Below are 16,398 nucleotides of genomic sequence, written 5' to 3'. Positions count from 1 at the left end.
GGGGGACAAAAAGAGTAGGGGTCCCCCGTATTTTTAAAACCAGCACCGGGCTCCACTAGCTGGACAGATAATGCCACAGCCGGGGGTCACTTTTATACAGTGCCCTGCGGCCGTGGCATCAAAAATCCAACTAGTCACCCCTGGCCGGGGTACCCTGGGGGAGTGGGGACCCCTTCAATCAAGGGGTCCCCCCCCCCCAGCCACCCAAGGGCCAGGGGTGAAGCCCGAGGCTGTCCCCCCCCATCCAATGGGCTGCGGATGGGGAGGCTGATAGCCATTTGTGATAATGAAAAGATATTGTTTTTAGTAGCAGTACTACAAGTCCCAGCAAGCCTCCCCCGCATGCTGGTACTTGGAGAACCACAAGTACCAGCATGCGGCGGAAAAACGGGCCCGCTGGTACCTGTAGTACTACCACTAAAAAAATACCCAAAAAAAACACAAGACACACACACCATGAAAGTATAATTTTATTACATACATACACACATACATACATACTTACCTTATGTTCTCACGCAGGTCGGTCCTCTTCTCCAGTAGAATCCAAGGGCTACCTGTTGAAGAAATTCTACTCACCAGATCCATGGGTCCAGGCTCCTCGGCAAATCCAGGGTTAATCCACGTACTTGAATAAATAAAAAAAAACGGTGTCCCGACCACGAACTGAAAGGGGACCCATGTTTGCACATGGGTCACCTTCCCACGAATGCCAGAAACCCACTTTGACTTCTGTCTAAGTGGGTTTCTTCAGCCAATCAGGGAGTGCCACGTTGTAGCACTCTCCTGATCAGCTGTGTGCTGCTGTCCTCACTGACAGGCAGCACGCGGCAGTGTTACAATGTAGCGCCTATGCGCTACATTGTAACCAATGATGGGAACTTTCTGCCCTGCGGTTGACCTAAAGTGACGTCACCGCTGAGCAGAAAGTTCCCATCATTGGTTACAATGTAGCGCATAGGCGCTACATTGTAACACTGCCGCGTGCTGCCTGTCAGTGAGGACAGCAGCACACAGCTGATCAGGAGAGTGCTACAACGTGGCACTCCCTGATTGGCTGAAGAAACCCACTTAGACAGAAGTCAAAGTGGGTTTCTGGCATTCGTGGGAAGGTGACCCATGTGCAAACATGGGTCCCCTTTCAGTTCGTGGTCGGGACACCGTTTTTTTTTATTTATTCAAGTACGTGGATTAACCCTGGATTTGCCGAGGAGCCTGGACCCATGGATCTGGTGAGTAGAATTTCTTCAACAGGTACCCCTTGGATTCTACTGGAGAAGAGGACCGACCTGCGTGAGAACATAAGGTAAGTATGTATGTATGTGTGTATGTATGTAATAAAATTATACTTTCACGGTGTGTGTGTCTTGTGTTTTTTTGGGTATTTTTTTAGTGGTAGTACTACAGGTACCAGCGGGCCCGTTTTTCCGCCGCATGCTGGTACTTGTGGTTCTCCAAGTACCAGCATGCGGGGGAGGCTTGCTGGGACTTGTAGTACTGCTACTAAAAACAATATCTTTTATTTTACAACAAAGGCTATCAGCCCTCCCATCCGCAGCCCATTGGATGGGGGGGGGACAGCCTCGGGCTTCACCCCTGGCCCTTGGGTGGCTGGGGGGGGGGGACCCCTTGATTGAAGGGGTTCCCACTCCCCCAGGGTACCCCGGCCAGGGGTGACTAGTTGGATTTTTGATGCCACGGCCGCAGGGCGCTGTATAAAAGTGACCCCCGGCTGTGGCATTATCTGTCCAGCTAGTGGAGCCCGGTGCTGGTTTTAAAAATACGGGGGACCCCTACTCTTTTTGTCCCCCGTATTTTTGGGACCAGGACCAGGCGCAGAGCCCGATGCTGGTTGCTTAAATATGGGGGAACCCCTGTCATTTTTTCCCCCATATTTCTGCAACCAGGATCGGCTCAAAGAGCCCGAGGCTGGTTATGCTTAGGAGGGGGGACCCCACGCAATTTTTTTGGCAAAAATAAGCACTTTCCCACCCCTTCCCACTGATATACATGCACGGATCTCATGGATCCCTGCATGCATCTCAAATCACGGAAAAAAAAAGCAGGTCTGTTTTTTTTTAGGACTTTTTTACGAGTTGTAATTTTTCACGGCAGTGTTTTGTGTTTTTTTTGCTTTGCACTTCTTAGTAAATGACCGAGATTCATATCTAAACAGGCGTAATTTGACCGATGGTGTATTCATTCGTAATTTTTTACCTGAACTAGCAAAAAATTACGAATGCCCTCATCACTGCCGTGATTAGTGTTTAGTAAATGACCGAGATTAACCGAGATGACACTTTGAAGAAAAAACGGCATCTCGGTCAAAATCGGGAGCTTAGTAAATATACCCCGAGGAATGACAGCAAAAAGATAATCTGACTTTTGTCAAACGCGCTGTAATAGGGATTCAGCAGATGAAACACTGCGGCGCTCAGAGGCTATATTGTATCAGCTCACTTGTATACTTCTTCAGGTCCTTTGCCAGGTCCATTGACTTACTGAGTATTGTCTCATTTGTGTATTTTTGTTGGAAATGTCCAGGTGGTAGAAGTAACAGTGTGCAGTGAATGTCACCAATTTCCCCACATTTCTAGGCAGAATCTATAAGATTGCAATCTGACCGCTGTCCTGGGGCAATATGGAATAGCCTACGATGTGTAGGCTGTTCTGGATTTTCTGTGAGTCTGCCTGGTGCGCACCCTTGAAATCCCAGCTCTTGCGGCAAATAAAGAGGGCGTGCCCAGCAACTCTGGAGATGCTTGGCTGCCCCCGGAGACTGTCTCCCAGCGCTGTCGGCTCCTCTTCTATGACAGGAGCCGGGTGCTGTAGCAGACTTTCACACTGCAGCACCTGGCTCCTGTCACTGCGGAGGAGGCCACAGTGTGGTGTCACCTCTTCCAGACGTCACACCCGGGTGCGGGCCGCACCCCCCGCACCCGCCTTGTGACGCCACTGGTAACCATCAACAGGTTGGTTTTGCCTTGAATATGATAGCTGCTGTATGGCTGTAAAATATTGCCTATGGTGTCCAAACTAGTTACAGCTGCAGAATCTTAAACCATTTAGAACATTCGGGATGTAGTCAGGTGACTGGCGGTTGGGATCCAGGATGTCGACAGGGGGCCCAGAGCTATTCACACTCGTGGGTGTCCACAAACACCCATAGAGTGGGAATAGAATCTGTGGCAAGAGCAGCGTGCCAATGAGCCCGCAAGGGGATTAGTTCCAGCCGGGTTCCGCCTGTCGGTATGTCGACCGCCAGGATTCCAACCGCCGGTCATGCGACCTGAACCCAAATATTCATGCAAGAGGCAAGCACTAAACTCTCGCCACCAGGCAGACAATAGGGGGCTACTTGGTGGGCTGGAGTAATCCAGTGAACAGGGATTTAATTGTGACAAGGGAGCGCTTGAAATAAATGTTTTTAACGTGATACCTGTAAAAGAAAATAGGATTTTAATTACCTACCGGTAAATCCTTTTCTCATAGTCCGTAGAGGATACTGGGGTCCATTTTAGTACCATGGGGTATAGACGGTTCCGCAGGAGCCTTCGGCACTTTAAGACTTTTCAACAATGTGAACTGGCTCCTCCCTCTATGCCCCTCCTCCAGACCTCAGTATAGGAACTGTGCCCGAGGAGACGGACAACTTCGAGAGAAGAATTTACATTAAACTAGTGGCGAGATTCACACCAGCTCACACCATACAAAACATGCCGCCTAACATGGCCTTTAACATAACCCATGCTAACGTGCATGCATAACGTAACAGCAACAGCTGTAAAACATCTTAACACATGAGAACCTGTGTAAAAAGATAAAACGTAATTTGCAGGAAAAATTAGCACTGGGCGGGCGCCCAGCATCCTCTACGGACTACGAGAAAAGGATTTACCGGTAGGTAATTAAAATCCTATTTTCTCTTACAGTATGTCCTAGAGGATGCTGGGGTCCATTTTAGTACCATGGGGATGTACCAAAGCTCCCAGTACGGGCGGGAAAGTGCTAATGTTCCTGCAGAACTGACTGACCAAACTGAAGGTCGTAAGCAGCCAAGGTGTCAAAGCTGTAAAACTTAGCAAACGTGTTTGCCCCTGACCAAGTAGCTGCTTGGCAAATTTGCAACGCCGAGACCCCCCGGGCAGCCGTCCAGGAAGAACCCACTTTCCTTGTAGAGTGGGCCTTTACCGAACTCGGTAACGGCAATCCTGCCGTGGAATAAGCGTGCTGAATGGTACCTCTGATCCAGCGCGCAATAGTCTGCTTAGAAGCAGGACCCCCCATCTTGTTGGGGTCATAGAGGACAAACAAAAATTCTGTTTTCCTTATCCGAGCCGTTCTTGCAACATAAGTCCTCAACGCTTTGAAACGGCTGAGGTGTCAGAAGCCACTGGCACCACCACAGGTTGGTTGATATGGAAATAAGACACAACCTTTGGAAGAAAATGCTGACGCGTCCGCAGTTCAGCTCTATCTTCATGAAAAATCAAATAAGGACTCTTGTGTGACAGAGCCCCTAATTCAGACACTCATCTACCTGAGGCCAAGGCCAACAGCATGACCACTTTCCAAGTGAGAAACTTCGATTCTAACTCTTGTAGGGGCTCAAACCAGTCCGATTTAAGGAACTGCAACACCACATTAAGATCCCATGGTGCTGCAGGAGGCACAAAGGGAGGTTGGATGCGCAGAACCCCCTTCACGAACGTCTGGACCTCAGGAAGGGAAGACAACTGTTTCTGAAAGAAAATGGACAAGGCCGAAATTTGGACCTTGATAGACCCTAATCTCAAGCCAGCATCCACACCCGCCTGTAGAAATAGGAGAAGACGTCCTAACTGAAACTCCACTGCAGGAGACTTCTTGGATTCACAGCACGATACATATTTTCTCCAAATACGATGGTAATGTTTGGATGTTACCCCTTTCCTGGCCAGAATAAGTGTGTGAATCACTTCATTGGGAATACCCTTACGGGCTAGGATCTGGCGCTCAACAGCCTGATAAACAAACGGCCCCTGCAGAATCAGGTCCTCGCGAAGAGGAAGAGGATGAGGATCTACCAGTAATAACGCCTTGTCACAACTGAGGGCCTGAGCTGACGGGAGGAAGCCTCAGTTGTAGAGGCTGAGGTAAAACTAAACTTGGGAGGTTTAATCAGACCCCTAGACATGTAAGTAAGGTGTAGGAAGATTGCCCGAAGGCGTGACCATGACAACCAGGATTTAAAAGTCAATAAAAGTTTATTAACAGAACTCCGTATTCACAGCAGTGGTAAATGAATAAAGATATGCAGTAAATAAAATAAAACAGTTCCTGGATCACTATAAGCTTGGCAAGAGCCACAGGGTACTGGTAGGATAAGGTACAGTTCTTAATGTCCCAGAGATGGAGTGTCCTTACCAGACCCGTCTGTAGTAGTGAGAGTAGCCGAGGAACACACCAGCAGATGTAGCACTTGAAGCTGGTAACGCTGTAGCTGAGAAGACTGCTGTGGATGCTGGATGGAACCAGCCAGGTGTTGAAAACACGGAGTGAATGCTGGATGGAACCAGCCAGGTAGATAACATGGAGTGGATGCTGGTTGGAACCAGCCAGGTAGTTGAATGAAGCTAGGGAGCGAGGATATAGGAAATGATGGTATGCAGGTACCGATGGTTTGCGGATACCGCTGGTGTGTAGGTATCCGCTGAAGAAGCACTGGCACTTTAAGAAAGCTGAACACTGCTGGAAGCTGACCGCTGGAAGCAGATGGATCTGTAGCTGGAAGCTGGAGTAGTCATGGAAGACTGCAGAGTCAGGCTGCACCGCAAGGTGGTAAGCTGGTGCGGGTCTCTTAGTGGTAACTGGAGACAGGAGCTGGAAACCTGGAACAAAATAACCACAGGAGAGAGAGACTGGAAACAAGGTTTGACAACCAAAGCACTGATGATTTCCTAGTGCAGGCTCAGTCCCTTTATACCCTTAGGTGTAAAGGGATTGGATGACTAATTATGCAGATTTCAGCAGAGCTATGGATTGGAGGTCAGGATCATGTGACTGAAACTAAGATGGCTGCGCCCATACCGGCCTGTGGAGGGAAAGCTGTTTGTATTCACCACATGGAGATTCCTCTGTAATGGCGGCGGTGAACATAGAGAATGCCGACTTGCGTCTCAACCTTCAGCATGGACGGCCGCGGCTGCAGTAGGTGAGGAGTGCCACATACCCTGTATGCATTAGAAATATGGAGATGATGCCCGAGGCAGGTGACGCCATGCCAGTTGCCCGGGCATTGAGGAACAATATCCACGGATCAGCAGAGATGAGATATGACGTATGAATGCTTCATCACAGCTGGGAACCGGGCCTAGGACGCTGGGACAGCCTTAGGAGACACCTGAAAGGTAAATAATGGGGTCCAGATACCCGGATCGTGACACGCCTGAAGATCTGGATACCAAGCCCTCCTTGGCCAGTCTGGAGCAATGAGAATTGCTCGAACCCTTGTTCTTCTGATGATCTTGAGTACTTTTAGTATTAGTGGAAGTGGAGGGAACAGATACACTGACTGAAACACCCACTGGGTCACCAGTGCATCCACTGCTATTGCTTGTGGGTCTCTCGACCTGGAACAATATTTCTGAAGCTTCTTGTTGAGACGTGATGCCATCATATCTACTTGAGGAACGCCCCACGATCTGCTACCTCTGCAAAGACTTCTGGGTGGAGGCCCCATTCTCCTGGATGAAGATCGTGTCTGCTGAGGAAGTCTGCTTCCCAGTTGTCCACTCCCGGAATGAAAATTGCCGACAGAGCTTTTGCATGTCTTTCTGCCCAGAGGAGTATCTTTGTCACCTCTGCCATTGCCGCTCTGCTTTTTGTTCCGCCCTGGTGGTTTATGTAAGCTACTGCCGTTACATTGTCTGAATGGATCTGTATGGGAGGACTTTGAAAAAGGTGTGCCACTTGATGAAGGCTGTTGTACACAGCTCTCAATTCCAGAATGTTTATGTGAAGGAGTACTTCTTGACTTGACCATCGTCCTTGGAAGCTTTCCCCTTGCGTGACTGCTCCCCAACCTCGGAGGCGTGCATCTGTGGTCACCAGGATCCAAGTCTGAATCCCGAACCTGCGTCCCTCCAGGAGGTGAGAACTTTGAAGCCACCACGAGAGTGAAATACTGGCTTTTGACAGGATTATCCTCCGGTGCATGTGTAGGTGCAATCCGGACCACTTGTCCAGTAGGTCCCATTGGAACACCCTGGCGTGGAATCGGCCAAATTGTAGAGCCTCGTAGGCCGCTACCATCTTCCCCAGCAGGCGGATGCACTGATGAATCGATACGCGTGCTGGTTTTAAAACTTGTTTGACCATCCTCTGGATTTCCAGAGCCTTTTCCACCGGTAGGAATACTTTCTGTGCTTCTGTTTCCAATATCATTCCCAGAAATGATAACCTCATTGTGGTTTCCAATTGTGACTTTGGAAGGTTTATGATCCAACCGTGCTGTTGAAGCACCGTCAGGGAAAGTGCAATGTTCTGCACTAGTTTCTCCCTGGATCTCGCTTTTATGAGGAGATCGTCCAAGTATGGGATGACTTTGACTCCTTTCTTGCGAAGAAGAACCATCATCTCTGCCATCACCTTGGTGAATATTCTCAGAGCCGTGGAGAGCCCGAAAGGCAATGTTTGGAACTGGTAGTGGCAGTCTTGCACCGCAAACCTCAGGTATGCCTGATGCGGCGGGTAGATGGGAACATGTAAATAAGCATCTTTGATGTCCATCGATACCAGAAATTCCTTTTCCTCCAAGCTGGAGATCACCGCTCTAAGGGATTTCATCTTGAATTTGAACCTTTTCAAATAAAGGTTCAGAGTCTTTAGGTTTAAAATCGGTCTGACCGAGCCATCCGGTTTCAGCACTACAAACAGGCTTGAATGTTGTGACACAGGAACTAAGGAAATTACGTTGTCTTGACATAATTTCTGTATTGCGTTCAGCACTTTTGCTCTGTCCTGAACAGAAGCTGGTAAGGCTGATTTGAAAAATCAGCATGGGGAAGGTCCTGAAATTCCAATTTGTACCCTTGGGATACTATCTGCAATACCCAAGGATCCAGATCTGAGTAAACCCAGACCTGGCTGAAAGACAGTAGACGTGCCCCCACCCGATCGTACTCCCGCAGCGGAGCCCCAGCGCCATGCTGAGGTTTTAGCAGAAGTAGCTGTTGACTTCTGCTCCTGCGAGCCTGATGGTGTTGTAGATTTTTTACCTCTTCCTCGCCCTCTTCCTGTGAAGAATGGGGTACCCTTTGCCTTTTTGGACTTGTTGGGCCGAAAGGATTGCATCGTATGAGAATTAAATCCTTTCCTAGGTGGAGCAGCTGCGGAAGGCAGAAATGCTGACTTGCCTGATGTAGTTGTTGAAATCAAGGCATCCAGCTTGTTTCCAAAGAGGGCTTCTCCATTGTAAGGAAGTGCCTCAATATTCTTTTTTTATTCCACATCAGCATTCCATTGGCGGATCCACAGTGCCCTGCGGCTGAAATCGCCATAGCGGAGGATCTTGAACTCAGCAACCCAATATCCTTCATAGCTTCAACTAAGAAACCTGCAGCATCTTTGATATGGCCGAGAGTTAGGACTATTTCATCCCTGTCAACTGTGTCTATGTTAACAAGCAAGTTGTCAGACCATTTTTCCACAGCGTTACCTACCCACGCACAAGCAATGGTGGGCCTGAGCACCATTCCGTTAGCCGTATATATGGATTTTAGGGTTGTTTCTAATTTACGGTCAGCTGGATCTTTTAAGGAGGCTGAACCAGGGGCAGGCAAAACTATTTTCTTAGACAGCCGAGAAACTAAGGTGTCTATCATTGGGGGTGTCTCCCATTTGTGCCTGTCTTCCTCAGGGAAAGGGTACGCTACACGTATCCTTCTGGGAAGGGTAAATTTCTTCTCAGGGTTAGCCCAGGATTCTTCAAAGAACGCATTCAAATCCTTTGAAGGAGGAAAAGTCACAACCTGCTTTTTATTTAATTTAAAATAATCCTTTTCCTCTGGGACCAGTGTTGTTTCAGGAAACTCCAACACTTCCTTTATAGCAACTATCATACATTGTATGCTTTTGGCTAATTTGGGGTTTACCCCTCTCAAATCCCCAGTGTCGACGTCCGAGTCGGAATTTGTGTCTGTGTCCCCTTGCATTATCTGGGCCAAAGACCTTTTCTGGGAACTGGATGGGACCCGAGTGGATGATATGGAGGGGTCAGTAAACAGTGCATCCTCCACAGACTGCCTCCAATATTTAGTCTGTTGTTCAGACTCAGAGAATTACTTTGCAAGCATTGACATATTCTTTTGCAACATTCTCACCCACTCCGGCTCCTTCTGAGAGGGAAGGGCCACCATATTACCCTCTTGTGCATCTAAAATGGATTCTTCCTGGGAAGAACCCTCCCCAATGTCTGACATGTTACACACTTGTACACACACACTTGTACACACACACGCACACACACTGGCACCCAGTGAGTGTTCTGGCAAGTCTGAGGAGAAGCCCCGCCCTTCAGCCTCAGCAATGTAATATTTATACTGGCCTTGTGCTGAGAGACATGGCGCACAGCGTCCCGCCGCTGCACGTGTACCTGTATGCCGCCAACGATGACCGGAGGATCCCCTCTCTGCAGAACTCCGGTAATATACTCACCAGCCTTCTGACTTCTGGCTCTGTTAGGGGGTGGCGGCAGTGCTGTGGGAGTGAACGATGGCCAGGCTTGGGCTGTGTTCAGTACCCTTCAGGAGCTAATGGTGTCCTGTCAGCGAAAGCAGAACCATTAACTAATTGAGAAGTTGGTTCCTACTTCCCCCCTAAGTCCCACGAAGCAGGGAAGCTGTTGCCAGCAGCTTCCCTGTAAAATAAAAAACCTAAGAAAGTGTTTTTCCAGCAAAGCTCTGTAGAGCTCGACTAGTGTGCATCCAGTCTCCTGGGCACATTTTCTAAACTGACACTGTTGAAAAGTCTTAAAGTGCTGAAGGCTCCTGCGGAACCGTCTATACCCTATGGTACTAAAATGGACCCCAGCATCCCCTAGGACGTAAGAGAAAATAGGTTATTTGACAGCAATGTTTACACTCTGCTGTCAAGGATCCTTGACAAAGGGCTGCAAAAGCCTGAAACGCGCTGGAGGCACTGAAGACTGCACGAGAGAAAGAGCCGGTGACGTCATACCGCTGCGCCCGCAAAACCACGAGAGGACGAACACCAGGGGAACCAGCCAGAGGAGAAGTAAAGGACCATAGCTTAAAGGGCGGCAGAGATAGGGACAGATAGATAGCCTGTGCCCGCATCAGCCACCAAAGCACGGCTGAACACCGCCGGTAACTTAACATCGGAAGCCTAGGATCTTTTTAACTCAGGGACTTTTTACCATAACTAATGCTCTCACAGAAGAGTGTAAATATTGCTGTCAAATAACCTATTTTCTTTTACAGGTATCATGTTAAAAACATTTCATTTCTTCCAAGCGCTCCCTTGTCACAATTCTATCTATACTTTTAAACGGAGCTGCTATGCATATAGATTACAGCTAGGGCGGAGTATCACATACAATTGTCAAAGTCGAAAAATATTGTAATGCATGCCCCACGTACTAACCCCATGCACATGCCCGCTGCGCGCGCACTCAATCTGCCGTGCGTGCACATATCCGCAATTTGCGTAAAGGAGCTTTCCACGGCCATGCGCCTTAGCGCGTGGTATGCGCATTTACGGTAGAGTTTGTGAGCGCATAGAGGGTTATTAGAACATTACATATTTAACCCAAATAGTGTACATTGTAGATATAGTTCCCCTAGACCATGTCAGCGAGTATTATTATTTTAAACAGCTCCTGGACAGAGAGATTCGCCTTTGCATGATAGGAAGGGTCAGATAAAGGTTGGAAGGTGATGTCTAGTATCCAGCTGTAGGGTATTTTGAGGGTAACATTCCGGTGTTGGTTAGAGAAAGATCGCATGTTCCAGCGTATAGTTATGTGCAGAAGCAGAATATGAACATTAACTGTATTTACTGTATATTCCGTATGCGGCGGGAATCCAGAGGATACCACCCACAAGAGCAGTTGGGGAAAGACATCGCCCATCTATTCAAATCCACCTATGATCTCTTCTGTAATGTAAAGACAAATCCCTGTGTCCAACGGACAATGAGATTACAGTGACCATTGTATTGTGTATGCATGTTGTGTATAAAAAGCCCATTGTTGCCTGGCCGGTCAGAAGACTCTGAACGCTACCTGTATGACCAGCGGAGGACCGGCCGCGTTGCGCTTGCGAACATTCTCACGTATGTACATTCTCTGTAGCCATTATTCTGTTTAGATTTATCTTGTTAGCCTGTAGTGTATGATTTGTACTGTTTACCTTTTTTGGAATTAATCCACTGTGGCCTTAGAACCCTGTGGTTTCAACTACAAATCTGTGTTGTGTCTTCACTTTCCTGCAAGGGTTTTAAAGTGTATTTATCTGTATAAGGTGTATAGGTATTGATAAGGTGTACGCACTGCAGGTACTTTATACCGTCAGTGCTACTTAAGGTTTAAGATATAACATAGTTGCAGTACTTTGCTGCTAAGGGTTTAAAGTGTAATCAAATCATTACAGTATATCATTAACAAGGTTTATAGGTTATCAATTGTGTGTGCGCTCGCTGTGTGTTCTCTGTACACTCAGCGCGGCGTGTGTACGCCAAGTACGTACCACGTGCAGGACTCTGTATGCAAATAGCGTACAAAGTGCGTAGCACGTGTATTCCGCCTAGCGGCCATTGCGGCTCCACGGTAATAGTGTATCTAGAGGTATAGCTTTTCGGTCTAAGATAAGACAGACATTATCACAATATATCCAATTAGCAGGTATTATCTGTGTGTATATGCCTGATGTCAGACAGAACCGCCGCAAGGTAAAGTCTGCCTAAAATCAGGGGTTTGATTACAGTTTCCTGTATGTAGAAATAGTGAGTTTCTGCTCCTGATATCACAATTCTTAGCCGTGGGAAAAAGGCTATTTAATTGAATAGCAATTCCCCGTACCACAGGGATTTTAGCCGGCAATTAGCCGCGGGCTAAATCTCATGGCTAATTGAATACCCCCTATATACAGTAGGTGAAATTGATTCTAAGAATAAAATAGTTCAGTTTCCACTGCATTACTGAAACATATATACAAAGCTTATACCCATGATATCAAACATTTATTCCACAGATGATGCACAGATCGGTCTTTGCAGATAGCGGCTTTGGGGTGAAAGTCATTTGCAAGGAAATATTTAGAAAAACAAACTGATTGCATGATTATGAATCCAATATTATACTGCAAACCAAAAGGTTCTGTAATCGGATTCAGGAGACCGACGCCGGGATCCCGACAGCCAGAGTACTGGCGGTGAGCGCAGCGGGTCCCTTCGCTGGCTCGCCAAATTCGCCACGCTTCAGACCCGGTGGCGACAAGGTTATATTTCCCCTCGAGTGGTGGCGTGGACCACCACACGAGTGAGGATTCCGGCCGGCCGGCGGTCGGGATTCCGACCGCAGGTATTTCACTGGGTGTCGGGATTCTGGCGTCGGTCTCCTGACAGCCGGGATCCCGACAGTCGGCAATCGTATCGTATGTAATCGTATGTTGTTCATATACTGTAGGCTAACAATTTCTCAAGCATTCACTATCTTTTTTTAGGCTCAAAAACAATAACAGATAAAGGGGGGGAGATTTATCAAATCTGGGAGAGTGATAAAGTGAAGAGAGATAAAGTATAAAGCAATCGACTCCTTTAATTTTTCAGACACAGCCTGTAACATGGCAGTTACGAGCTGATTGGTTTGTACTTTAACTCTCTTTACTTTATCTCTCCCCCAGAGACTGGTAGAATGTAATCCCTCCATTTGTAGGATGCAACAGATTACTAGACTGATAAGAGGAGATTTATTACAGATATTGGGGGTCATTCTGAGTTGATCGCACGCTGCCGATTTTCTCTGCACTGCGATCAGGTCTCTACTGCGCATACCTATGCACTGCAATGCACACGCTCGTCGTACGGGTACAATTCGGATCGTTGCTGAGCTACGGATTTAATGAAGAATCCATACGCACAGCCGATCGCAAGAAGATTGACAGAAAGAGGGCGTCTATGGGTGTCAACTGACCATTTTCTGGGAGTGGCAGGGAAAATGCAGTCGTGTCCGGGCGTTTGGAGAGCGGGTGTCTGACGTCAATTCTGGCACCAAAAAAACTGAAGTGATCGCAAGGGCTGAGTAAGTTCAGAGCTACTCAGAAACTGCACAAAATGTTTTTGCAGAGCTCGGCTGCACAGGCGTTCGCACACTTGCTCCCCCGTGGGCGGTGACTATGCGTTTGCATGGCTGCTAAAAACAGCTAGTGAGCGATCAACTCGGAATGAGGGCTGTTGACAATTCATATCTGGGGCTACAACTCAGCTCCTGTATATGACTGATTCTAGTGTAGCATTGCTGCCACTGTGGGGTAAATGTAATATCCATCAACTTGCAGACATCAGCAAATTACCAGTGAGGCTACCTGATGTTTTTAAAGGGTCGATCATGTAAAGGCAAAATCTGGTCCTTTTAAAACATCGGGCAGACTCGCCGGAAACTCGCCTGTGCCTGGGTCGCTCAAGCTATTAAATTTACCCCCGGGCCAGACTGGTCACCTGGCTCCAGGCACTCTGCTCGGATGGCATGTCTAGACTGGGGCATGTCACAAGGCTATGTCTCGTGACTTGTGGCACAAACCCGGGAAGTGTGGCCACACACCCCCTTAGAGTCAAATTAAAGCCCCAGTTCTTCCCTTTTCGCCCCTTAGGGGCGTATTCATTTAGTGCAGTTTTCTTCGGCTAGGCGAAAAAATGGCACTAATTTGACATTGGTGTATTCAATTGCGGGCATTTTCGTCCATTTTTGAGTCACTTTTCGCCCATGCCTTTTCGTTGTTTTTTTATGTGGACGAATCGGCATGGGCGAAAATGGACCCAAAAACGGGAGAAAACGGGAGAAAACACCCACGAATTCGCCAAAACACGTGGATCGGAGGCGAATTCGCCAATCCACGTAGTTTTTGCCGATGCCGTTTTTTTCCACCAGACGAAAAAACGGCATGGGCACTGAATAGGTCGAATGTAAATTCGCCCTATAAACAGCCGAAAAGTGCAGTTTTCGTCAGGACGAAAGAACCGGCATTAAATGAATACGCCCCTAAGTCTCTTTACAGCAGGACAAGCATTGCTACCTGATAAGTATGTATGACCGAAACAATACCAGAGATGAGGACGTACATTGCAAGCAGATCCAGGAATTCATAAAGTTGCACTCTTCCAGCTTCCACATAGCTTGGGCTTCTCTGTTTCAGGTATAGAGATAACTTCTGCGGGGACACTCCACAGCCACTCATCTGTGTAAGAAGCAGGGAACCCATTAGGTACTTCTATCATCTACCTCCCCATCTATCCTCTGATTTCAATATACACTCAGATCTGATAATATTTATATTGTAGCTATATACTGTATGTATTATTCTGCCAACTTCACAGAGATCTGACATGAATAACGCAACTTATATATAATACACACTATGGGCCTAATTCAAAGTTGATTGCAAAAGCAAAATCTTCCTCTAATGAGCAAAACCAAGTGCACTCACAGTGACCATATGTCGGGGGTAAAAGGGGGGCTACTAAAACACAGGCATTTTACAGCCATTTGGGGGGCGTGTCTGCATGTTCATCAGCAGCTTTAAAGGCTCCGGCGGCTTAATGTGCAACCAATGGTGTGTCTTTGTACGCAAGCGGCAGATCACAGACACCGTCACTGGACATCTCTGTACAAATCCCCACGGCAGGGTCATTAGCCTATTTTAGCTGATGCGCTGTATCTGATTCGGGCCCCAGGATTGGAGATCTCTTTAGGCTTCCACAATGCATTTACCAGTGGTAACACAAACTGAATGCTGACGCAACACTAGCAATTAACAGCTGCAACGGATATGGCAGCCTTACGAACAATGGTTTCTAGTGTCACACTAATTCATTTATACATAAATATAACACACTAAAATGCGTAGCATACTGTAGTTCTGCAAAAAGATTGTAATCCAAGCATGGATTGCGGGCACCGCAATCGTTCATCGTTGAATGATCATCGTTGATACATGCCAGTCAATTTGGACGATATACTGTAGATGTTTGTACTCTCATATCATCCAAATTGACCATCGATATTGTCTAGTGTGTAGTAGAAATCGACATTGATAATATCGCTGGTCGATAATATTGATGGTCAAAAACATTGCCCAGTATGCTATGTAGGCCCCATAAGGGGTAAATTTACTTAAGGGGCCTAAACACTGGGCAATGTTTTTGACCATTGATATTATTGACCAACGATATTATCGATGGATGATTTTTACTACACACTAGACGATGTCGATGGTCAATTTGAATGGTATGAGAGTACATTACATCTATATCGTCCAAATTGACTGGCATGTATCAACGATGATCGTTCAACGAGGAAAGTTGCAGGCACGTGCATCGTTCATTGTTGATGCATCCACACTGAAAGATATGAACGATTTATCGTTCATTTATTAACGATATCATTCATATCTTTCAAGATATCGCCCAGTGTGTAAAATTGGTGATGTTGCCTATAGCAACCAATTAGATGCTCTTTATCATTTCTCTATTGCTTTTTAGAAAATGATAGACAGCATCTGATAGGTTGCTACGGGCAACATCATTATTTACCTATTATTGTTAAGTGCTTTCGAACCCTGGATGATTTCCACAAATCATTTTATTCCTCTTATAAATACAGTTCATAATATCAGAACAATGGTAATTGGCGGAGAGGACACGGTCTACGCTAGCATGAATTAAACATAAAACACAGTTATGTCTACATTCTGCTCTATTGTAGGTATAATTGTGCAGCGCAGCCAGTGTTTGCACAGTGTAATTGGTAGAGCCCTGCTGTGTATTCAGACAAAAGGCAAATAGAAGGAGTTTCTGGTTGATAATAACATGATAGAAGTAATAGCTAATCTGGCTAAACTGGTTACATGTTCTGAGAACTGAAATCCTTTGTGCCTTTCTAAAAACCTGGATATTAAACACAATAGCCAAGATGTATTAACCAAATGACTTTCTCATTGTTCTCAGACATTTGTGTAGTGCCCTGCAACAGCCGTAAGCATTGAATGCAGTGGAATGCAATTCTAGAGGCTTATGTAATAGCCTAGGACATGCAGGCTGTGCGGGAATTCTGGTGAGCATAACCGTATTTTTAAAGTGGCACTCCAAGGCAAAACCAAATGATTGCCACTTTAAAAAATACAG

At 46.8% G+C, this 16,398-nt stretch overlaps 1 protein-coding gene across 2 annotated transcripts in view; it reads right to left on the bottom strand.

Moving 5' to 3' along the window:
* Positions 1-16,398, bottom strand: part of LOC134944515 (uncharacterized) — a 463,054-nt gene that overhangs the window by 141,613 nt on the left and 305,043 nt on the right. For both annotated transcript variants that reach the window (XM_063933135.1, XM_063933136.1), the window contains exon 6: positions 14,338-14,453. In XM_063933135.1, coding sequence (XP_063789205.1) covers positions 14,338-14,453 — 116 coding nt within the window. The remainder of the gene's footprint in view (positions 1-14,337; positions 14,454-16,398) is intronic.

This window comes from Pseudophryne corroboree, chromosome 7 (assembly GCF_028390025.1).
Source record: "Pseudophryne corroboree isolate aPseCor3 chromosome 7, aPseCor3.hap2, whole genome shotgun sequence".
Classification (NCBI taxonomy): domain Eukaryota; kingdom Metazoa; phylum Chordata; class Amphibia; order Anura; family Myobatrachidae; genus Pseudophryne; species Pseudophryne corroboree.
This window is presented reverse-complemented; position numbering and strand designations above follow the sequence as displayed.